Here is a 25,261-nt window from a genome sequence, read left to right as displayed (position 1 = left end):
CCGTCCATGGACGGGTTTGACAGATGACACGGTTTAGAGTCCCTGCTGCTCAAAGATTATATCTCTTCAGTATGTGGAAGCCTTTTAAAAATGGCACTGAATGTAGTTGCTCTCCATTCAAACTGACTGACCTTGAGCTGTTTTGTAAAGAATGAGCAAAACTTTTACTTTAAGACTACACAAAGCAAGTTTCATCACAGTGAAAGGTGGTTCCACCCCTCAACTCATGGATATTAAATACTAATAGAAATGTGTGCAACACAAAAAGCATGTGTAATATTCCTTCCACTTCAATACCATCCTGTATTTAGTGTTGGTATGTCACAATAAAGTGCATTAAGGTGTGTGGCTGTACTGTGACAAAAAAGGTTAAAAGACTTCAAGGCATAGAAATACTTAGCTATATCTGAGGAAGGCAGAATCCATGTGATGGTGTACGTAGCTTGCAGATAAGCCTGTGGATCGGCATACTAATGACGCCGTGGGTCAATGGTGTCGGTGGGACAGGTGGGGAAGTATGCAGGAGCGCTATAAGTGTGCAGTTACCCTTCAGTAGCACGCAGCAATCTCCTGGCAGGCACAAGGATGAGAGGTACAACTCCAGCTGCTCACCACCCGCTAGCTTGCTGAGACGAAGTGCCAATTGATATCTTCAGTGGTAAGCTGTTGTGACAGCTCCTTTGTAAATCAATGGACACTGCTGTTAAGCACCACCACTCATATCTCTTTGACTTTAAAGTTTTTCCCCAAGGGTTATTTTTTTTTCTCATACCCTGACTTCATAGCTTAGCCAGCGGCGGCAGAGCACACCCCGTGCATACCATCCTGTCCCTAACCTGGCTGATGAATCCCTGGGTACACTCACTCTTTTCTATTACGCGCCGCAATTTGACTTGCAGAGAGAAAATTTCAAATAATTGCAGGAATAAATTAGCTTCACCTCCATCTGTCCTCTTCTTCTTCTTCTTCTGTTTTTTTGTCCCTGACACTCTCAGCTCGCAGAAAATGAAGAAGTCCAGATTCGTCGTTCTGCATGGTGATTTGGCTGTTATTGCTGTGATGAGGAGGTAAAGCAGGGTGACAGATGTTTTTTAGGACCTGAGTGCGCTCACTCCGGAGCGTGACATTTTTCTTTTTTTTTCTTCTTTTTTTTCCTCAGCAGTTTTCCTCTCCTCTGTCTGCAAACAACTGTATTCAGCCCTGCCGCTGTTCTTTCTTTTCGTCTCATTAGTTCGGAGGCAGGAAACCAAATTACGCTCAATTACAAAGTCATCAAAGGCCATCTGAAGTCCTGTCTCAGCAAGCTGGACCATTCACCAGGGAAGGAGCTTGAAAAACAAAGCTGAATTTAGTCAAGATTTAGCCGTAAAAGAAACTAAAAGGAGGTATCGCATCAGTAATGGCTCAGTAAGAAAAAACAAAACAAAAAAAACACAAGGAAGCCAGAGACTTCTACTTTTGCACATATGGATTGTCTCCAGACTCTCACCAGGCAAATTAGAGCTCATATGTTTATGTACGCAGCAAGAATTTCAAATATTTGAGAGATTTTTCAGGAAAAATATAATACAAAAACTGTCACTAATGAACCTTCCTTCTTGCTTATCTGGGGTCGGGTCGCTGGGGCAGCAGCCTAAGCAGGGAGACCCAGACTTCTCTCTCCACTGTCCGGCCTTCTCATCTGGGGGAATCCCAAGGCGTTTTTAGACCAGTCGAGAAACACAGTCCTTTCCAGCATGTCCTGAGTCTCCATCCAGAGGGGTGTGCCTGGAACACCTCACCAGGCAGGCGTCCAGGAAGCATCCGCAGTCTCGTTCTTACAGGGCTTGTGAACTCAAGTCAGAGCTCCCGGGAAAATGGTTCTGGATGGTCATCCTGAGTTCAATTTCCACTTTTGACCATTTGCTACATGTGTTTTCTCTGCTCGTTGTTTCCTCTCTACTTACTGCTCAATAATGACCACTAGTACCAAAAAGAAACTTAAAAATACAAAGATCTGCAGACGACTTTAGCTGACATACAGAACTCTTTGGAAAATGTGATGTGGGAACGTTTAAAGACGCTCTACAAGCAGGCTGTTAATCAAAAATGGGGACTATGGTGGCGACACCAAAATAATCCAATGTCTACTATGTCAAGCAACACAGAGAAACATTTGGCGTATGTGTAAAGATGAGTTGATAAAACATCATCTTTGAATTCACACAACAAATAACCATGACGCATTATTCATACTTTCAACAAAATGTCCAAAAGGCAGAAATTCTAGTGGCGTATGTAAACTTATGAGCCCAACTGCATGCTTTCTGTAATTGCCCAAAATTCCGTTTTTTGCCAAATCATAATTTTTCTTCCCCAGAGAGCACAGCGCACTGTCTGTGGCTTAGCTACACAGACTTTCGTTTATGATGCGAGCTCGACATGCATCACTGATTCATAAATCGCCATTCCCATTAGAAACTTGTTCATCCTTATTATCTTGTATATACCGCTTTGCTTCCACCATTTTACTCAGTCGAGAAGGACTTTTTTTTTTTCCTATAACACAGGAAAATGAGGCCAGTCAGTCTTTTTTTTTTACTCCGAGTCTCTATGGAGCTAAGGAGCTTAGAGTAAATAGCACACAAGAGCAGGCAGGGAGAGTCTGAGTCCTGATGCACACAAGTAGTTCAATTGAAAAGCAAGACTTCCATCAAGTTAGTGAAACATGTCTGACTAATCTGGAAAGTTTTTCTCATCACAGAGAACTCTGAAGGGGGAACTCGGAGTTTAACTTTCGGCAATCATGAGATGACGGCGGATCAATGGTCCAGCTTATTCCTGCTGACTGGAAATAATATGAACGGTGTTTGGAGTTCATATTACCAATTGGTACATCTGACAGAGAATCTTTGGATGGAGCTAAAAATGAGTGAGATGGTAAGGAGGACTCCCAGCATCAAAGACTTACTGCTTATCGCAAAAGATGTATTGGCAGAAATTCCTTCAATTTTAAGAAGGGTTTAACTGCAGCAGTGCCAAGAAGAAATGCTCTGTTGATTATTGAGAGGTAAAAGTAATGGAGATTTATTTTAATGATGGAAAAAGAACAACAAAAATTAAACTTAATCATTATCAATGTTATTTGTCTGATATTCTGCAGTTCTATTTAGATCTGTACCGTCGTGCACTCAGACTAAAAATAATTTAGTTAAGGAAACAAAATCCTTTCTGATTGTTGGAGATTTACTCTAAAATGCAGCTCAGATAAAGTTACGGAGAGGACACTTTTTCTTTGGAGCAAGATTTCCTCCAGCTGCCTCCATGGTTGTAGGACAACTGTTACAATTCAAGTAGCCACTTCAACTATAAGTCCCAGGTCTGCCTCTAGATGTGCAGTCATTTCTCTTTTCTTTCCACCAACAAAGGAACCCAGACGGGTAACTTCCAGCTGCGTGTGGACTTGGGAGACAAAGAACGACCAGATAACCTAGAGATTAACCGTTAAAGAATAAGAAGCAACGAGATTCCTCCTTCACAGAATACGAAAAGGACGATCTGTAAAAACTCATTCATTTTCCTCCTTTGTGGGAGGAAAGTGAATTTACCAGAGGTGAGAAATGTTTTTGCAGGGTTTTGGTGTTTAAGAAACTATCTGGATATGGGTATCGCATAACATTTGGACAAATGAATTCCCTTTTTTTTTCTTTTAATATGAACCAGAACTAGACTTCAAAGGAGAATTTAAATATGTTTTTCCTTAAAGCAAGACAATGTGACTGATGTCAGCGTCTCTAAATGTTGCGGTTCATGTTTTACATGGACATGATTCGCATTGCGTTTCTAGAAAGCTTCGCTCTGGGGCCAATTGTCAAATGTATGCCGTTACCATGTCAACCAGAGGTCAAACGCAACAGAACATCACCAGAACCTGGTTTGACCTGAGCCTAGAGCTTGGTTCATGCTTGACGCATTTACATTCAAACCCGTGTTGAATACCAGTACTAAGCACGTGATCCTACATGCAACATGTTGACCAGCCATCATCTTGTAACTCATTCATTTGTTCTACACACAGCAGCCACCTTGTCACAGGATCAGAATCGCCACATGGTCTCAGCATGTGTTTGGGAAATCATTTCTTCCATTTTGCCTCTCCTATTGATATTGATTTTTATTTCCCAAATACACAAACACACGTATGTGTACACACACACACACACACACACACACACACATTCAGATTAAGTTATTGTCGTCAATCAAAAATAGTAATTTGGATTTAGAAGGTTGAATATGAAACTGCCAGGGAGAGGTAAAAGAGCAAAACTACAGAAAAGGTTCATGAATGGATGTGCAGAGAGTTGAGATGAAATGAAGTCCAATAACCTGTTGGACCGACCCATGAAGGGAGCAGCAGAAAGAAGAGGAAAGTTAAGAAGTAGTTTGAAGGTTGAGAGGAAAAATGCTGCTTGAAATAAGTGACCTACTACCAATTCGCATGTGGTTTTGTATTAATGCATCTAATAGAAAACGAAGCCTTTTATAGGGTTTCCCCTAGAAAACTTGCTAAGCCCAGCAGTAGGAGCACAGGGCAGACATCCAGTGGTTTTCCGTGTCTGTGAGCTGAAAAATGTTTGAGGTTTACAGGAAATTTGAAAATATGACTGCGTTATTGACCGACACTATTACTACCTAAACACCAACTTTAAAGTCTGGGAAAAAGTGATTAAAATAAACATACCTGTTTTGCATTAAAGTTGTTTTAACCTACAGTATCTTTGAAGTGTTCATCATTTATCCAGGACTTGTCACTTTATTTGCTGAAGTTGTTGGTGTATAGACCCATGGTGGTTACAGAGTCAGTCTAATGCAATTCCACCTTAACATCTTTAGTATCACTGCCACTGGTGTATTTCAAAAAGAACTATAATGTATAAACAAAATGCTTAGCCTGAAGGGAGCAGTATTATTATTTTTAGCTTAACTCAATGTTTAAATTAGGTTCGACTTCAGCACCATCTCATAGCTATTTAGACGTCTTTTTGAGAGTCTGTGTTCATTTGAAACATTTGTTATCTTTGGAGACAATAAAAATAATAATAAAAAAGAGCAGCTGTCTTTGAAATAGTTGCTATATTTTCTGTGTCTGGTGAAATCAGAGTAGCTACGATGCATCTAAAGCACAGTCTTACCCTCGCCGGGCCTAAACAATGTCAGCTTTATACAGACGTAACAAGCTGTGACCTTGCATTTTGTCACCACATGATGTCTGTTACAGTTCGTCTCGTCTCTGGAGTCACTGGCTCATCACTAATGCTGTTACTCACAGCGACAGCCTCGTAAGAACTTGTCGTCTATTGTTAGACAAAATAATAACCCAAAACAAACTTCGCTGCCTGCGAAACCAGCAGCCACAATTTGTACTACTTAGTCACCAGTGTCATTCTTTCTGTCACTGGTGCATCATTCATTCGGAGGGATGATCTCTCAACATCAAAGCAGCCTGGTTGCCTCTGGCTGATGAATAAAAGCTACAACACAGAGTCTAAGACTGTAGAGAATTGGTGGATAATGCTGGATGTAAGCCGTAGTTTATCTGCTATAACAGTGTTATACTGAAAATGTCTCCATTAGCAGCATTATCACCCACTGTTATATATAAAACACACATTTTTGATAATACAGTCCTTTGTGCAGCTAAAGATACTCTTTAAAATCTGGTTCTGGCTGCAAAATTGCCAACTTTTCTTGATTTTTCATAAGAAAGATATTGTTGCCCATCATTTCACACTCATCCATGTCAGGGTTTCCCCCCAAAAAACTTGCTAAGCCTGGTGGTAGGGGGCGCTAGAGCAGACCACTATGTTTTTGTGTTAAAACTTAAGTTACAAAAATTCAGAAGTGTACAAGAAGACGTCATAATTTAAAAATAATAGTGTGTGAGGCCAACAGGCAGTTAGAGGAGATCAGTATCTTTATAAAAGGTAACGTTAGAACGTCATTGGTTTTTGTTTTAGTCCATCATGTAACAGGTTTGGTGTTCTGTGATGGTTTTCTGGTGACTTCAGCTACTTTGCAGCTGCACTGCCTTTCCCCATCTCCCCTCCTTTCCTCATTAACTCACTTGACTTCATTTTATAATCACCTTCTGTAGTACAGCATCTCAGGGTTTTATTTTCCATTTCGCCATCGGTTGTCTGTGTTCTTGTCATGCTGCTGTTCACTGAGTTTCCAAAAAGTTCAGATTTGTTCCTCAACTTACTGCAGTTATTAAATTATCTATAAAGGCAGACGTAGGTGAGCTTGACTTGTCTTTAACGTTGATTCTTTAAACAAAGGCAGTAGTGGATACATTTTCTATCTTCTATACTAGCCTGGCCATTGCCTTCCACTCAGTTCTCGGCAAGTTTTCTGGCATTTAACAAATATGAATTTTGGTTATTCAAACCATATTTTGAATAACCATAATTACATTAGCTAATTTAGTTTGTTTTTAAATTAGATAAAACAGAAGTTTTACCTAATTTAACTTCAGGCAGTGAGGAAAAACATGTTTGTATTTTTATTCAGTGTATGTAAATACCTGGTTTCCACTGTATATTTGAATAAATTTGGTATGATTGGGCTAAAGTTATGATTTTTTTTTGTCTGTGGTGGCTTCAGCTTTGATTCAGTGCAATAAAAGTAAACGGATTAAAATGAAGCTGAACTGAATTGCAGCTGGACACCACAGAGGAGGTACTTGGAAAGGTGTCGGAACATGCAGTACTTTGAGTTAATGGAATAGCCGAAGACTGATTATAGATCTGATGCTAATTCCACTGCAGGCTGAAAGCATCCTCAGTGTTAGAGCAGCACTGAGGACAGGCAAACAAATCCTGTCCTAGCTGGTGACTGTAACACTTTTTAAAGTGAGAGGAAGTCATTCCCAATTAATTTATTAACATTTTGTCACGACAAATTGGATTTTATTGGCATTTCATGCTACAGAACGTCATCATTCTTTCAACGATTTTCAGTTCTTGCCACAGATTCTTGACTAAATTTAGGTCTAGACTTTGACTGGGTCATTCAAATTTATATGTTTTGATCTAAACCGTTCCATTGTACGTTTGGCTGTTGGAGGCATTAATAGGTTTTCTTTCAGGATTGACCAGTTTTGAGCTCCATCCATATTCCTTTTAATTTTCTGATTTTCTGTCCCCGCAGAAGAAAAGCTCCTCCACATCCACATGTTGTTCTTAGATCAATTTAAAGTTCTGGTGGGACTCAATTTAAATTTTTTTTAATTGAGTTCATTGCAGGGTCTGTAATTTATTGCTTTTTAATCAAAAACCATACATCGACAAAATAAGCAACATTTTCGATTCAGAAACCCTTTTTGCTGCTGGATTGTTGAATAGACATTTGAGCTCAATAGTAAAGAAATATATTGTTTTTAATCTGTTATTTAGGCTATTTAACAATCAGATTGGTGCAAAGATCTAATGTACACATCTAGTTCTCCAGTGTTTCAGGAACTCTTGATCGTTCGTGGAACTTAAATGGACTGTGAACGCTGACATTAGCGCTGGGGACGTCTATGTTTAGCACTGAGATGCTATATTAGGCTTTGGTGATAGGCTAACCCCTTTTAAGCACAACTTGCACATAACAATATTTTTCAATGTCCAATCAAATTCTGGGGGCTACAATTGGGTAAAGTTTAAAACTTCAACAGTGTCTACACCTCCATAAAGCAATCATTTCTCAATAGTTGAGAGTAGAGACCTTGATTTAGCAAATAAGTGTTTTTTTTTACCAGACTAGACCCTTCTAAAAAAACATGTCTTTTTAGAGCTACCAGTTCTCTTCATAGTTGTTCTGGTCCCTTACTGAGTCGGTTATGTTTTGGCTCTTGCCACAGCTACTTCCTGTTACTTACTCAGACAAATGTTGTCATGGAAAAAGGCCAAGAAGTCATTGCATTGCTCCCTGTGGTTGCCACTTGCTGCACAGGAGCACCAGGGTCCCACGTTGGAAGTGGAGTTGTCAAGGTAGTTGGGAGTTATCGTGCTTCCTGCAACGGAGAGAAGGGAAGATGAGGCAGATCTGGATTTCTACAGGTACATTTGAGCAAAGACAGATTCTTACATCACCATGCTTGAACTGGACCAATAAGACACAGTCTCAGCAAAATGAATATTTAAAATTTTTAGCTGTGCCTCGGTATTTAGGCTTTCCCTTACAGATTGGTTGACTACTGTATGTGTAAAAATGAAACGGGATGTGCAGCTTCTGACGCAACACATAAAAATAACAGAGGAGTTGAACGTCAATTTGGGTAGAACTCTGGCTGATTTAATCTTGTTGTACGTAGGCCGATTAGGACTTCACTCTGATTATAATAATCAAATGAAGGTCTTTACGCAGCAATTTCTATCATCACACAACACTGGCCTAATCAGGTTTAGATGGAGATGTTCATCTGCATGTAAATGTAGTCATTTGGATGGACAGTGAGAGGAATTTAAAACATGGGAAAAGACAAAGACGTTCGCACGAATGTCTGAGATCAAGAAGTAGTGAAGAAAAAGTTCTGGCAATTTGTTCTGGACATCTTCAGCACCTGAGGTTGTCCAGAGATGGTGAACTCAGGTGTGATAAATCGCAGTTATTTTTTAACAAGGGGGGCAATCACTTTTTCACACCGGGCCATGTGGGTTTGGATCTTTTTTCTCCATCAATAATAAATATCTTCATTTAAAAACTAAGCTTTCTGTTTACCTGTGTGGTCTGGGATTAGGGCTGGATGACATGGCTGAAAAACGTATCAAGGTTTACTTTTTTTTTTTGCCATTATTGATAATTGATTACTTTTTTGTTTAAAATACTTGAAATACTGCCAAACTAGTGATGTGTCCTTTCCTGTTTTATCCTGTTTTCACTCGTGTGACAAAGTGGTTCAGTTTGTGTTCACCACTTGTCCCTTATTCTTTCTCATCCACTTACTTTCTATATTTGGTTATAATGATTAATTTAAACATTGCAATTTTGCTTCACTTACTATCCCAGGTTTGTTTGTGTTAGCATTATGTTGCAGGGTCTATCTATGTTTAGGTTAAACTTATTATTTTTGGATTATGGGTTGTATTTGTTTCAAGGTATATTTATGGTATTTGTTTTCCTTTGTACTCACCATCATTTGTCCTTGTTGATCTGCAGCAGGGCAGGAGTATGGGAGGGGCCGACCCAGTACTTCCTGCTTAAATGGCTGGATGATGTCAGTGATTACCTTCCTGGGTTCTACCAATTAGAGGGTTTTTCTTTTGTGTATTGCTTTGTTTGTTTTTCTTTAAAGTAACCTTTTGAGTTATCTTGTATTATGTAGTTTGTTTTGCAGACAACTTCATTATGTAGGAGTTTGTAAATTAGATTTTAATTTTAGTGTTTCTCTGTTTAGATTTTGTTTGTCTGATCTGTTCCTTTGTGGCTGTGTCCAATCAAGCACAGGTGTGGTGCCAATTAGAGATAAAAACAGAGAGCTTTTGGATGCTCGGGGGAGAGAAGTCGGAGAAAAGAGTGAATAAAAAGTCCTTTGAAGAAACTGAAACCGGGTGGCTGGTACTGATTTTCTGTTCACCTTCTGACCCTTGTGCCTAAACTACTTTACAACTCGATGGTGCTATTTTTATTTTTTTTTATTTTTATTTTTTTAAAGAAGTTATGAAGCATGGTGTCATGTTGCCAAGAACTACTATAGGTATTGTCTTATGATAACTTCTTTAAACTGAGTGGTTTCCAGCAATCTTCTGTGTATTGTGTGATCACTTGTTGACTTTTTATCTAAGGTACAATAGCCATGTTTTAAGCTTCTGTGCACTTCACCTCATCATCATGTTGGGGATAATTCTCTTAAAACAGCAGTTGATAGTTGTAATTGCTCTAATGTGCACAGCCACTAGCATTATAATCAGACCACCATCGATCACTGAGGCATGCTTCTCATCACAACCCTCAATTCGTTCTTTTGAGTCGTGTTCAGTGGGCTTGACAATTCTGAGCCTTTCTTGGCATAAAAAGGCCCTTTTTTGATCCAGATATATCACAGAGGCTGGTGCGAGTGAGCAAGAAGTGAAACCGAAAGGCTCGGTCCTTACCTATCAAGCCGGTGTACGCCAGTAGACATGATCCATGATTCTCTCTCTTGCAGCCACTGGCGCTGTGCTCGGACGCTTCACAGTCATACTGGAACTGTGCCCAGCGGGACCTGCGGGAGCAATAACACGCCATCCATCATTCGCCGGCTGCTTGGCCGCTGCACTCATTGTGTCGCTCAGTGGTGTCGAGCACTGGCGCTTTTTCCTAACAACGGGACGGAGATCTAAAACCCACAATGCTCATCTAAATACTCGTACTCCTACATCAACTCCCTCCGCTCCGCAAGAGTTCCCACTCCACGGCACTTCCAACCCATAATCCAGTCACCTCTGGTGACACTCATTCCTCTGTTTCCAATCCGGTCACTCTTTTCCCCCATCCCGTTATCATCTGGAAGGCTGCCAGACTGTATAGAGTCAATGAGGGGCACAGACAGGCCTTGGCTCCGCTCTCTAAATACCGTCGGTGCAGTCTGGCAGACGGCACGCCTCCCTGCCAGCCATTGCTGGAATATCAGATGGATATGGATGCTGCATATGAACACTTCCTCCCACGGTCACTTTGCTCTCCCCCTCCTTACCTTTTCAGTCAGCGACCCACACCACTACCCACATAACCGTCATCATCATCCAAGGCTATCGTGACCATTACGTTGCATCACTGGCCACCCCATCCACTAGAACTTGCAGCAGGATTCCCTCAGGGTGCCGCAGCTCTGCATCCTGCCCTCATTTGACATGTCAATGTAATGATGTGCATAAAACTCAAAGGGCTGTGCAGTGAGTGAAGGCAGCCTCCACAGGCGGGCACTTAATGCCGGCTGACTGGTATGGGATTATGAGGGGGGCCAAGACAAGGCCTTGAGATGGTCCGTTCGTGGTCGGACGACACCTGATCGATAGCCATGACAGATGAAGTCCTTTGTCTTTTTGACATTTGAAAGGAGCCAGATTAAATGTTGGCGACGGTTTGCTGACAGAGAAAACAGACGGGACGTGTGTGAGAAGGCCTTGCTCTCGAGAGACATCCTGTATGCATCCTAATGACTTCATGACGTTGTTTGGATTTTTGATTCAACAAACTGATTCATTAAAATTTTCATGGCATCTAGTTTTCATTAGTACGTCACGTAAACACATTTTAGGCTGTGCAACCATAACATATTTTTTTTGCATGCATTTTCTGTCGTTTGCTCTCATGTCCAGAGGACGTCTCAGTGTTTAATATTTTGCGAGCGTCCAGAAAAACAAAACGAATCTCAAGTGATAAAGACACGGCTGCTTGTTGCTAGCTGCGTCCTTCAGAGAATGAATGCGGACTTTAATTGAGCTAATTAAATGAAGTTAACAAATATCACAACTGAGAATAATTAACCACAACTGACAGCTTGCATCTAAATGAACACATCACACTTGGCAAACCGATCTTTTAGGTTAGAATACAATTTATTCTCTAGCAGTAAATCATCCTTGAATAGAGTCCTGAGCCCCTCCTGACTTCCCTGTGGTCTTCTTTTGCTTTAAAGAATTTCTGCCCAGTATAGAACGAATCCAGTTAAAGTCACACTAGTCTGATCATTTTAGTTCTCTAGCTAGAGACTGCAGGCGAAACCCATTGAAACAGTGTCAATGTGGGAATCCATGCACCCCACTTACTCCTCTGTGAAGAATTCTGGCCTCCCCACTGGGGCACTGTCAGTCACCCTCATGTACATGCTACTCACACCCTTCCCCGTGCTGTCTGCTAGGCTAGGCTATTGCTAGTCCCCCACAGAGCCTGTTGGAAATGCTCAGGCTAGTTAGCATGGCCACTGATGACATTGGATAAGCGGTTTTTCTGTGACTGTAAGTTGTTTCTCTGCTATTGGCACATTGAGTTGCATGTATATGAGCATGATTGACAGTGCTAAGACTCTCCTCTTCTCTCTTTTTTTGTTTTTTCCCCATGACAGAGCAGTATATATCTATAGATTGCTTTAGAACCACAGGGTGAAGGCCAAGGAGCTCAGTTTTTGTACTTTTTTCGCCCCCCAGAGATTATCTGTCTCATGTCAAACTGTCATGAAATGGTGATGGTTTTAAGACATATGTAAAAAACATATTTCATAAGAGTACATACTGCTGTTTTAAAGTGGAGTATGTCATTTTTATACAAGTTTTGTGCATATCTGTTGAAATTATGTCATGAGAGCACGAGACGGATAATCTATGACAAACATCGACCTCCTCCTCTTCCTGGTTCCACTATTTTCATCTGAAGAAATGCACCAATCAAAACCAACCAATCAGAGCCAGGAGGAGTGTGTTGGCATTGTTAAGCATGTGCTTACGTACGTGCTGCTAAATGTGCCAATGAAACAACTTTCTCTGCCATTGACGGTTTATCCGCCGTCATCGGTGGCTATGCTAACTAGCCTGAGCATTCACAGCAGCCTTCATTGTCTTCATTATGGAGTGGCATGTTTGTTCAGATGACAGCAGGTCCATAACTTCTAACATGTAAAGAGGCAATTGTCAACTCTTAACTGAGCTGCGATGCAACGTTCAGACAGTCTAAACACGAACATTTCTAAAAAACGGGCCAAGCGTCTACCTGCACACGTAGTCTTGTTTGCAGTCTCGCAGCTGAACCAGGCAGTTGGGCTTGTCCTTTTCTTCGTATGAGCAGGATGGCACGATGGTTTGCCTGCGGCGCTCGGCGCAGGCTGTGTCGGTGCAGGGACAGAACAGCAACTCATGGGTGTAGTCGGGGGGAACGCGGTCAAAGAACTTCCTGAGCGCCTTGTTGCACTTTGGTCGGTTACATGGCCCCGAGCGGGCCGACGGCTGGATGCAGGCTGAGACGTACTCGGTGCGCAGCTTTTGACACGTCTCATCTATGTTGCACGCCTTGGCGGCATCCAGGCAGCGGTTCACTGTCGTTACCTCAGACTCTGTGGGAATAAACAAAAAAACAAAAACAAAAAAAAACACAAATGAGAGGTTACAAACAAAGCTTTTTATCCCTCTGTGTGGTGTGTGAGAAGTTCAAATCCCATGCAATGTTTACAAATGATCCCCAGACTTAATTGGGGCTGATCGCAAATCGCCACTCTCACACCTCCGGACTCAGACGCGGCGGATAAAACCATAAAACTGCATCTGGAGTTAAAATCCAAAACTGCTGATTATTTGTAATAAACCTCTTTGCAATGAATAGAACATGAGTGGTGTTTAAATGCTGCATGAGCTCTGGTGCTGGATGTGTTTCAGCCAAGGCCTAATAGCTGAATATTTCATTCTGCGAGGTTAATGCAGAGTGGCAGCGGAGAAGAAGGGGGCTCCTCCATCTCTCCAACCACACAACAAGGTCTGTAATTACTGTTCCTTCCCCTTCATCAATCTATTCATCTATCAAGCTCTCCCCCCTTTACATCTGGGGCTATCCCTCAAACCCCTGATTCTCTCCTTCCCTTCCCGTTTTCCTTCCGTTGTCATCCGTCTTTTTTCTTTCTTTTTGCTCAGGTCTCTGTCTGTTCATCTATTCTCCACAGTCTGCTCCATCCCTTCCTCCCTCACTGCCTTCCCTGTTAATGAGTCTCCTCTGTGGAGGCAGTGAAAAGCTCCCTTCACAACCGCTGCTGTTTCGGCCGCATTATTTCCCAATCCATCATCATGTGTTCATGTTTTCTCTCTTTTTTTTTTCCTCCCAAGAGATCCCCTTCCCCGCACCCTACAGTCAATACTGCCATGATGACGCTCAGCTCCTCTGGCAGATAGAGGCGCTCATTAGTTTGTTAAGTGACTGTGTTTGTGTCTCCAGGTGGATTTAACTCTGACTGAGCTGTCATATATGAAAAAAGGAGTGACCTTGGAGAGCGAGCTAACGGCCCATTGCAGAGCACGGGTTACTGTGTTCCTGACTTAAATGCTTGGAAGCCCACCGGCGTACACTGGTTGGACTTTGACAAATTGTTTCCTAAAGGGGCGTTAATGGCAAGGTTGCATCGTGAATTTAATTTTTGGTTCTTTGGGCACTTTTTTTCAGCTATTATGACCTTTTAATCTGCTGCTAACATGCCGTAAAAGTAACTGTATTGCCATCGACCATAAAACAGTGTAAATTTGAAATAAATGTTCGGTTAATGGAAACACACCATCTCAGAAAAAAAGAAAAAAAAAACTAAAGTTAAAAGAAAGTTTTTGCGCTAGGAGGAGGCGATTTTTCAGCTGTAACAAAATTTGTTAATTTTACAAAACTACAATGGAAACACTTTTTTCCCCCGCATTGCACGAGTCACATGATCAATTATTGGATGTTACTCCTGGCGAATATGATGAACAAGTGGTAGAAGGATCATGGCACATGTGGTTTTAATTTCATTCCTTTAACAGAAACACTGCAATTGCAAAATTGTGTTTTTTCAACATTAGCGGAATATCGACGAGGTTTTTCACATTTGTAAGGGAAACACAGCTGGTGTTGGTGTCTCTTGGCATTTCCACTCTGGAATTTTCATAACTTGTCTGGATGGTTTCATGTCAGTTTTAGTTCCACTTTAACATAAATAGGTGGTCTCACAAATCTTCACCATAGCAATGCAAGTTATCAATTGAGTTCATTTAAAGTTGACTAGTTTTAATGATTGACTAATGTTGATAAGCGACCATTTTCTTAAAAATACAAGTTTTCTCTTGTGTCAAGAGGACGACTCTTTCTCCATAACATGAGCTACATTTTTAATATGCTGAATTTGAATAAAGAAGCACATCATTATATCCGATTTTTTTGTCAGCTGTCAAACACTGACTGAATAAACAGAAAGTTGTGGTTTTCTCATCTTAATAAACTCAACCTTGCTTATTGACAGTTTTTTCCCACCTTATTAAATTTTTTTTGCATTATGCCCTCTGCTTATTGCATCCTCACCTACATAGTGCATAAGTAATTTTTGACTAAGAAGTTAATGCTGCTTCACCACGCAGCTCGACTGAATGAGCTTTATTTAAGATTAAACTTAAGGAACTTGAGTGTATCTAAAAAAGAACAGCATAAACAGCATTTTGCACCCCACACCTATTTGGACTGTTTCTCTTTCCTGTTCTGGGATGCCCCTGCCATCTTTATTTCTGTATTAACTGGTTTTGCTTAAGGATGACCAGCCCGCTGCTGGATGGAGACCACACAGCAACCCTGGCAGAAGGTCATTTTATCAAATGGTGGGGGGAAAATTAACCATTTATGGACAATTAATTGTAAGTTGATTAATTAATTTAATCCCTAATTCAACCCCAAAAAACTTGCAAGAGGCTGAAGAGGCTTAATACTGGGGTGGATGTTTTCATTTCAACTAGACAACTTGGATCCAGAAAGAGCTATAAGACAATGATTTAAATGGAAAACAGAATTTATTCATCCATAAAGTATATAAAAAACAAAATAATAGAACAGAATGCATCTTTTTTTCCACCAAAGTAAAAAGAAGTAGAAGATATTTTAGCTCACAAATAATGGATGGGTACAAAACTGAACCTCACCACAAAAACACCTATAATCACAGAGCAGTTCAGTGTCTGAGGGCTGCTTGTTGACATTTGGGACAAATAACTTTGTTAAAGACACCTGTGGCCACGACAACACAGTAACTCCTCCTGAAATGGATGTGAACAGTTGGTTGTTTATTATTTTTTTTCTTGGCTTTTTTCCTTGTCATGTCAATGCAAATTTGAGATGTTCCCACATATTACAATTCCCAAGACCCAATCCTGTTTAATCTAGGTTTGTAGTCGCAGCTTGGGCAACCAAACCCACTTATAAAGACGCTCTGTTTTCTGAAAAGTTCAGCTGGCAGTCGAGAAGAGCCCCTAGATGTTTGCAATGCTCAGCAGTTCAGCTGCCTGTCAAGTGAAACTGGCTGCTGTGTCAGGTTTTTTTCTCTTCTCTTCAGTTTGTAATGCCTTATTTGTTTTAACTGTAAATCACTGTTTTGTTTTGTTTTGTTTTAAATACAGCAAAAGTCTAATTTTTCAAGTCCTTTGATTTACTGTTATTTGCTGCATTTTTGTTTTTGTATTATTTTACTTGCTATGTGACAGTCTTTTGTTGTATCTTTAACATACATTTTTCTACAGTGTACATATCATGATGGACACGTTTTTATTATATCAATACTTAATACATCTGATAGAATATTCACTAAACTCCCAATCCAGAACCACACAGTATTCTGGGAGATGTAGGCAGAGGAAAGACTTTAGCTGCTCAACTTCTCATGGCTAGCTAAGCAAAATCAGTGGCATCAGCCGACTCACTCACTTGTTGGTTACCTAGCAGCATCCTGTTGACTAACTTGTGCAGAAGCAGTTTCAAGTCACCATTCCTCATAAGGGCTAAAAAATAATTAAAAACACTTTATCAACAAGAACTGTTGATAAAGCAGGAATCATCAGTTTGACAGTATTTTAGATATTTAAAACTAGCAACTAATCACCAAGTTTCAATGTTGTCAATTTATATGTCTGAAAAACATCATGATATAAATGCTTCATGACGTCCAGCCATAATTTATAATTTCATTTCCTATGTGACACTTCACTACAGGGCATTACAGCTCATTTTAATCCCAACTTGGGAACTTAATCACCATTTGACTTGAAAGATAATTCTTCAGTTTTGATGCGACAAAAACTGTGGACTCTTCATTGGGTTGTTCTACAGGACTCCATGGCAACATGGACTTACATAGTGATGCTGGATCTGCTGGATCTAAGCAGCTGATTTCCTTATTGCTTTAACAAGCAACTTGTTGCATCAGACACCCAACGCAAACCCAACTGATGGCGTATTTTCTCTCCAGCCAGGGAGCATGAAGTGTAAAATTCTTGTATGAGGAAGCACAATTTGTAGCCCTCCTCCGGGCCAACGATGCATTAAAGAGCTCCTCTCTGGGTGCAGGACATGTAATGTGTTTCAATAGATGCAGTCTCTCAGCGCTACTGACTGTACTGCAGTTAGCTGATTAATTGGTGCAGGGTGAAGCACTTTGTTATTTGAATACTCTTCCAAATATGACGAGCTGCAGCTCCGGCTTGCATCTTTGAAAAGGGTCATTACTCTGTCTGAGGGAGACGTGCTGTAAGGGTGGAAAAACATCCATTAATCACGCTTCCGTTGTTTTGGCAGCCGACTTGTCGAGATGCACGGCGTGGATGTCAACTTTGACCTCCTGTGTAGTTACAGGAATAAAATTTATGAGGACGCGGTACAGTGCCTGTCCAGCCCGGCTGTAACTCAGAGCAGCGGAGGAACAACGGGGCATCATTCCAGTGAGCAGCATATGTATGAGGTGACAAAACATGACAATGCCTGTAGTAATTAGAAATATTTGAGACCTTCAGGAAATTCTTTGGCTGTTTTCATTAAATATCAGATAATGAGTTAGCTATATGCTTTCATTAATTCAGGCAAAATGAACCAATCAACCCAAAACAGCCAGTCAGTCTAAGGAAAGATGACTTCTGAGTAAGGCTGGGCAATAAATCAATAACCATATATGTCACAATCAATGTGATCAATATCAATAGACAATACATGTGATAGAATATTTACTATATGGAATTGTTACTGAACTCCAATTGCATTCTGGTCGATGTAGGCGAATGAAAAGCTTTATCTGCTCAACCTCTCATTGAGACACCTCACATATGGTTGGTGGCATTAACTACTCAGGCTTTGGTTACCTGGTAACAACCTGTTGAGTTACTTGTGGTCACCTAGCAATAACTTAAGAAACATGCGCAGCAGTTTCAAGTTTTGCCACCGTCCCTCATGACTTCTTACTGTGGATAAAACGGGAAAGATCATACCACCACTTTGGCAATATTTCAGGTATTTAAACCAGTTACCAATATCGACTTAAATGAAACTCTAATTGTTATAAGTTTTTCACTCGTATCATCCAGCCCTACTTCCGAAGTGAAAATTAGACCTTTTGGAAAACTTTAACCTGCCAATACCAGTTGATTCTGATTTCTCCTTAGCTTCAATTTTCTGTTTAGTCATGTGCTCAACTCACATTTGTGAGCAGAACTGCAGTGGGTTGTACCCATGACAAACTCTGCTTTTACAAGGCAGCATGATGGTATGGAGCAACATCTCCTTCCTTGATTAAAAGAAAAAACTGTATGCCACTGCTACAGAACTGTGCAGGGACGGCACAACTGGTGCTCAACGCCTCACACCCAGTTCAATGCATCAACTGTAAACCTAGCTTAATCCATCCTTACTGTTACTGGTGTATAAAAACCTATTTAAAATAAACAACGCCTAGCCTGATGGGACAGGGTAAAGGCAAGTACAGCCTGGTGGCCCGCCAGGCTTATAATACATTCTGATATGTATGGTATTTAAAGGAAAATCCTCTGAAAGGGTTTGTTGTTTTACAAACCTCCTTTATTTCCTTAAAATGAGTCGCATAACATGTCAGCAAAAATGGCAGAAGAGTATTACCGCAGCTTTACACGGATCCAGGCCTAAGGTGTGGAAGGTAAATCTCCTCTTTCTGATAGTTTGTGCTGTGGTTAGAGAGCTAAACGGTGTCTATGTGTTGGGAAGAACCAGCACTCTGAATACACAGCAATACTCACCGACACATTCAGCCTCATCAGCCTGCTGTTTAGAGCAAAGCATCAAGCACTTTTATGCTGTGGACTACTTTCCTCTGATTCATTCTTTTTGCGCTCACAAAGCTTTTCAAGCAGAACTGCTGTGCAAAGCGCAATGCTGAGAGAAGTATTTACCCCCTTAGAGAATTCCTCTCTTTTTCTGCCACCCATGGCATCAACAAGCAGCATTAAGTGTTTGAGACAATTGGCAATGAGTCTCTTGCATGGCTGTGGACGAATTTTGGCTGACTTCACTTTGTAGAAGCACTTTAATTCAAATGTATCGCTCTGTTACATTACCCTGCTCAGTGGTTGGGTTCATGGGCAGGACAGTTCACCTGCCTTCCCTGCTGATGGAGGTCAAGGGCGCCAGTCTAATGCTAGCTGTGGCTACAATATAGCTCACCACCATCAACATGGATGAATGGCTGAATAGCTGAATGTAGTGTAAAGGGTTTCAAAGTCATCTAGACTTGATAAAGTGCTATAAAAGTGCAGGCCATTTACCATTTAAATTAAGTCCAGTCTTTGACTAGGCCACTCCAATTAGATTAGAGTGGGCGTTAGATGGGATCTTTGATCTAAGTCTACCAACCTAACCTAAAGATTCAAATCTGGAATGAAAAATAACAATCATATGTAATTAAACACATGCAAGTCATTATTGCTCACTTCATCCACGTCCTGGCAAAACTACTATTTCAACATTCAGGCTCCTTTCACTAAATTGTGGGATCATTTATTGAAAATTTATTTTGTAAAATCTTAGACAAAGGAGTGTTTTCTCTCGTAATCTGCTTATTTAAAACACACTTCAGAGACTTTCTGTCTCAGCTTCACCATTTCAAAGTGCAGCTGATGTCGGGCAAATAAAAGCAGATGACTTCGTGTCTTCTCTGACGGCAAGAAATGAATGAAGCTTCTGACTTGTGTGCCAGGCTTTCTTCTCCTTTCCAAGTATTCAAAGAAATAAAAAAACAGTTGTCTTGCTTCTTTTTTTTTTTTCATTTTTCTTTTTGTCAATCTAATATTTATTTCTTTTTTATGCTTCGTCTTTCTGTCTGTCTGCTACCCAGTGTCTGTGCTTCCCTCTGCATTAAAGTAAATAGGTAATTAAACTGTGCCTCGGGGGCACACAGCCGCGCATACCAACCCCACGGCTTGCCCACGGGCTCAGAGGCGAGACAAAAGGAGACTGAGGCCTGTAACTCATCAAACACTTCACAAAGCCACCTGTGTATCCACCGCTGTGTTCTGTCAAAATGATGGAGGACAACAACGGCTTCTACTGACTCTCCCTATCTCTTGTGCTGTTCCACATTTTCTCACATTACAGTTTTAATGTATTTTAAAAATGCATGATAATTTGTTAGATTTTATTTATTATTTTTTTAATTATCTAGAGATCTACCAGAATGTGGCAAATTTTTGTGTTCAGCCCCGTTGAGTGAATGTTCGGTAGCCTCGCCACACATTAGTCCAAACCTTAAAACACAGTCGGAGCTGCGTCATGTTACAGGGAAGCTACTTTTGGGCCGTTGGTGGAATATCAAGTCAAGTTGATTTGTAAAGTGGCATCGCAAATCAAGTGCTTCATGCCATAAAAACATAAAACAAGCAATAAAGATTACAGTCAATGTTCCAACTCCAAACAGCTAGGTTTTTAGACCGGATATAAAGAAACTCAGTGTTTCGTCTGATGTGCAGTTTTCTAGAAGTTTGCTCCAGATTTGTGGTGCATAGAAGCTGCTTCTCCATGTTTGGTTCTGGTTCTGAGGATCCAGAACAGACCAGAATCAGAAGAGTGTTACTGCATACCACTCCTTCATTTTTGTGTTTGTAAAGAAATGTAAAAAAAAAAAAAAAAAACATCAGTTTGATGTTGCGTCACAACTTTGTATTGGTTTGGAACATCACATCTCAAAGAAAAGCAATTAGGTTTGTGGTTGTAACATGATACGGGATGTTAATATTTTTTATAAAGGACTTGTGGGGGACTTTGGCTGTTATTTCTATTGTGACATGCATGGTTTGTGTTGTTCTAGTGTTTTTGTAAGGTAGTTTAAGGAAACTCTGCTTGCCGGTTACCTGCAGCGATGGAAGCCAGACGAACGTAGTCGGAGCCCCTCTCCTCTGGCTCATAGGGATAGCTCTCCACCAGACTCAGTCCTGGAAAACACAAAGAAAGCAGATTGAATAGCCCAAAATTGCAGCAACATTTTACATTGTCTAAGTTTGCTTAGGGCATTTCATTGGTGTTCTGTGGTAAATCCTAATTGAGCTCGTTGTCTTTTTGTTGTGTCAAGCCGTTTCCTAAGACTCAGTAATATTTACACTTGGCCTTGTTGTTTTTAGCTTCTGTAATCCGATATCAACTTTTGAGTCAGATATTGATAAATGTTGACCCACTCCTTTGTTGTTATTGATAAATTTGTTGGCTTCTTTATGTTTTAGCATAAGCGGCTCAATAGTGAGTCAGGGCTGGTGCCTGTCTCCAAGAAACACCGGCTGAGAGGCGGAGGTCACCCGAAAAAGTTTGCATAATCAAAATTAATGTGAAATTCCTTTTTTTCACCACAGAAATGAGCTAATATCTAATTGGTCACATTGTCACAATTAAAATCAGTTGTCAACCAGAGATACACAACCCTATTGGCTGATGCGTATCCCCCTTAAGCCACTACATTATCATGTTTACTTGTGACTCACTTTAACAAAATGAAATCGTTGCTCATGTGGACTTTTGATCCCACTTTTTGTTGGCATTGTATTGTGAATAAGCTATTTTACTAGATGGGAAGCAATAACCCACACAGGGATATTGGACCAGGATGCTTCACTTTTCACTCAGGACTTTATAGAGGTTTTTAACTTTTCTTCCCTGAACAAATAGATCTCGAATGTACTATGAGTTTGGGAAGATTTATCAGAGAAAAAAAAAATATATATTTTTTTACCAGTCTTTTGCAGTGCAGCCGTGTACTTGCTGCAGACTGGCTGTCTGTGTTGATGCTTCCTTTTGTCAGGAGTTTCTTCTTGGCTGCCTCCTCTAGTAGTAATATTGTCTTGTAAAATAAAATGGCTGTGAATTTCTACAGATAGGAATGTGTGGATGTAAAAGAAAGAATCCATGGTATAAAGTTTGTGCTTGTAAATCAGAATGTGCGGTTGTTGTGAGCAGGACTTTTAGGGCTACTGTGAATATGATAAAAATGACAGTAAAAAACCATTTATTGCTAGTTTTTTAGGTAACTGAATGGCTTTAATGTTTTTAAAAACATTCTCATTTAAAAAAGCTTCTTCAGGACGTTTACTTAAAGAAGGGAGATTTATATCACTAAACTGCACTGCATTTCATTATATTTTTGACTTCACCAAAACTTATTGATGCTCTTGTGAAACAGTGGAGAATAAAGTAAAAATAAAAGTTTCAGACAAGTCTTTTTTTTTATTTTTTATAATAATTGAAATTCATCGACAATAAATCAAATATCTTACAAGAAATTTTTAGGATGATGATAAACAATACAATAAATATCCAGTCCTACATGTTGGTAAATAGGATGAATAAATTAAACTAAAATTAAACTAATTTAAGTTTAGGTGACAAACTGTGAAGATTAAATAGTTTAATAGTTCTTGCTAAAAGTGATCGGGTACAGTAGCATATCAGCGGAACTGTACAAATCAGAGCTTTGGCAGATTTTGACAAATTCACATTTTGCCACCATTATGAATGAAACTTATTACCTGTATCACAACAGAAAAACACAAGATAAAAACTGTGAATGTGTTTTTAACAGAAGCGAACCGGTAGCAAACATGAATGTCATCCAGTCAACTGGCGATAAATTTACACCATGATAAACACAAAAACGCTAGTCAGCTAGCTTACCAGCAAGGGTATTAGCAGCTAGTTACAGGTAGCCGCAACCGTCAGAGAACACAGTGACTTGAATTTTTGCCGGAGCAAAAAGTCTCACGAGAAAAAAACTGTATAAAATGTAAGATTAGTCCTGGCAGGAGAAAATTTAAGACATGTCATCAACATATTTAAGGCCAACTTATATTTTTTAAATGAATTTAAGACATTTTAAGGCCTTAATTTTAGATACAAGAATTTCAAAAGTTTTTAAACGTGCACAAACATTTCTGCCGCTGCAGCTCTAAGAATCACCTGGCTGATGTACACCTCAAACGCTTCTGTTTCATCTGCGCATCTCGGTGTTGTGACTTCGCATTTGCATTTGCCTTCCACAAAACACCCGGCGCTGTCATCCCCATGCCTCTGCTGCACTCGCTTTCTTACGTGATGAAAGTAAAACTCCCCGCTAAATGCCTCCTCCTGAATGTCAGGGTATGACAAATAATGGGCTTCGGCGATGATCAGAGAAGAGCGCTGGGAATGAGCACAAAAGTGATCAAATATAATGTGCGTGGGTGGAATAAAAGGAATCTGGGCCCTGGTTTTTCTACCTTTTCTTTCTTTTTTTTTTCTTTTTTTTTTTGACATAATAATCGCTCTTTTCACTCTCGGCCCGGATTCTGCCGATGAGCCGTGTGGAGGCGGGCACCTCATTCACGCGCGGTGGCCAGCAACACACGCAGTAATCCCACCAACACGCAGCATGTACCTGCTCTCGCCCACCGCTCAGCCGTACGTTCTCTGTGCGCGCACTGCTAATCTCACCGTGCAGCACCGACTGGTGAAGGCTCCAGTAAATGCTCAGGCAGTTCTTCTCTCTCTTCATCCCTCGCTTGCACTGGCAGCCGTGCAGAGGAGTGGACAGCAGCGCCGTCATGGCGTTCTCGCACTGGCTCCGCGCCCCGGGCCCCAGCTTCATGCTGCCGTCTCCCGCCACGCACTGCCTGAGGGTGCGCAGTCGTGGGCTGCAGGTGTCATCGCTGGAGCAGGTGTCTCCGGCGTGCAGGCAGTCCCTCCCGCCTGCGGAGAGAACCGCGTGTGGGACTCCTGGAAGACAGCGGACGACAAGTCAGACCCACAGGAGCCCAGACACAAAAAAACTAAAGAAATTTTAGAGGGAATAAGTATTTAATTGCTTAAAAAAAACAAACTAATTTGTGTTATTTCACTTGGACTTTTTGCACATTTTGCCCCTTTGCAATCACAAATTTGAATGTGTTTCATCAGGATCTTGGATGATAGACCAGGAAAAAGCAACCCGTGTTTGTAAAATGTAAGGGAAAGGAATAATGGTTCAGTATTTTACTGGTGGTTGGTAGGCCCATCACAATAACATATTTTGCTAGACGATAAAGTATCCCAAAAAACATTGCGATAAACGATAATATTGTCATTTTGAGACCATTTTCAGTTAGCATAATAATGAAGGCATAATAATGCAAGCGCACCCACTCAAACATAAACACGTTTTAATTTCTAAAGGGCCGGAAAACATTTTAATTTTCCAAAATAAATCACAACAAATTAAACAACAATAATGGAAATGGAAAATTAAGTCTTTGTAACCAAAATAATTTTTCAAAAAATAAGTCATTCAGTTTTGACAGGGAAAACACACAAAAGTGGCAGGTAGTGCAGGTGTCAAATGTTTTAAAGGGGATGACTGTTGACCAAACGGACATCATCGTTCTCATTTTAATTTATTGTGCGATTAATTGATTTGTCACTTATTGAGAGGCTTGGCGGTTGGACTGCATTAAAGTTTTCAATCACGTTTGTTGCAGGGTCTGTAATCAACAAATCACATTTTAATCAAAAACCATATCTTGACAGAATTTGCAAGATTTTCAACTCGGAAATTCTTTTTGTAGCTGTAAAAAGTTGCTGAGTTAGCAACTTTGGGTGACTCGGGTTTTAGTAAGTCTGTGCTACATACGCAGAGAGAAAGCCAAAAAGAATGCATGATATAAAGTTGTTAATCTACTTCAAAATACAGGAGTGGATAATTTAACCTGTTGAAAGCAAGTAGGATGCAGAAGTTAATCAGACTGTAACAAGCACAGCACACTGCATGCATAGACGACTTTATAGGGTCCTATCAATCACACAAACTAAAGTTTTTTTCAGTAAATCAGTGAAATTGTAACTAAAATAATATGTCAGGAATCAGGCTCAGACATGTCTACGGGCTCGGCTCTGGTCGGGTTGGACATTTTAGTCTAAACTCCAGTCAGCCCTCTCTTTCTGCAGAACACAACAAGACGGTGGTAGATTTTTATACCTTCATGGAGTAAATAAGATCGTTTTAAGATGCAAGTATTAGCTGATTGTTGATGTCCGAAACTTAAGGAAATCCGACATATCATCTGGCCGATTTATCACCGGCCCCCTAAGAAGAACTGTCGAACTGTCACTCTTGATAAGCAAACCTGAGACAGACATACTGCAAAAGAAAATTCAAAACAGTTCAGGGAGAGTAAAATGTTTTGCAAGGCACCAACTAAGTTTACAGGTTTGAGCTTTTGGCTAATTAGGAGTTATGTGGGCATTGCAGTCAGAGATCTCCGGTTCA

The 25,261-nt window shown here is 40.5% G+C and overlaps 1 protein-coding gene across 1 annotated transcript in view; it reads right to left on the bottom strand.

Annotated features, from left to right (window-relative positions):
* gfra4a (GDNF family receptor alpha 4a) overlaps positions 1-23,758 on the bottom strand; it is a gene marked incomplete at its 5' end in the record, with an annotated part of 45,885 nt that extends 22,127 nt beyond the window's left edge. Inside the window, 5 exons of the mRNA XM_007568579.2 lie at positions 7,907-8,041; positions 10,122-10,231; positions 12,715-13,054; positions 20,853-20,933; positions 23,455-23,758. Coding sequence (XP_007568641.2) covers positions 7,907-8,041; positions 10,122-10,231; positions 12,715-13,054; positions 20,853-20,933; positions 23,455-23,758 — 970 coding nt within the window. The remainder of the gene's footprint in view (positions 1-7,906; positions 8,042-10,121; positions 10,232-12,714; positions 13,055-20,852; positions 20,934-23,454) is intronic.
* Positions 23,759-25,261: the final 1,503 nt, after the last annotated feature.

The sequence above is a fragment of the Poecilia formosa genome, unplaced genomic scaffold (genome assembly GCF_000485575.1).
Source record: "Poecilia formosa unplaced genomic scaffold, Poecilia_formosa-5.1.2 Scaffold226, whole genome shotgun sequence".
NCBI lineage: Eukaryota > Metazoa > Chordata > Actinopteri > Cyprinodontiformes > Poeciliidae > Poecilia > Poecilia formosa.
The sequence above is the reverse complement of the archived record's forward strand: the minus strand, read 5'-3'. Positions and strand labels throughout refer to the sequence as shown.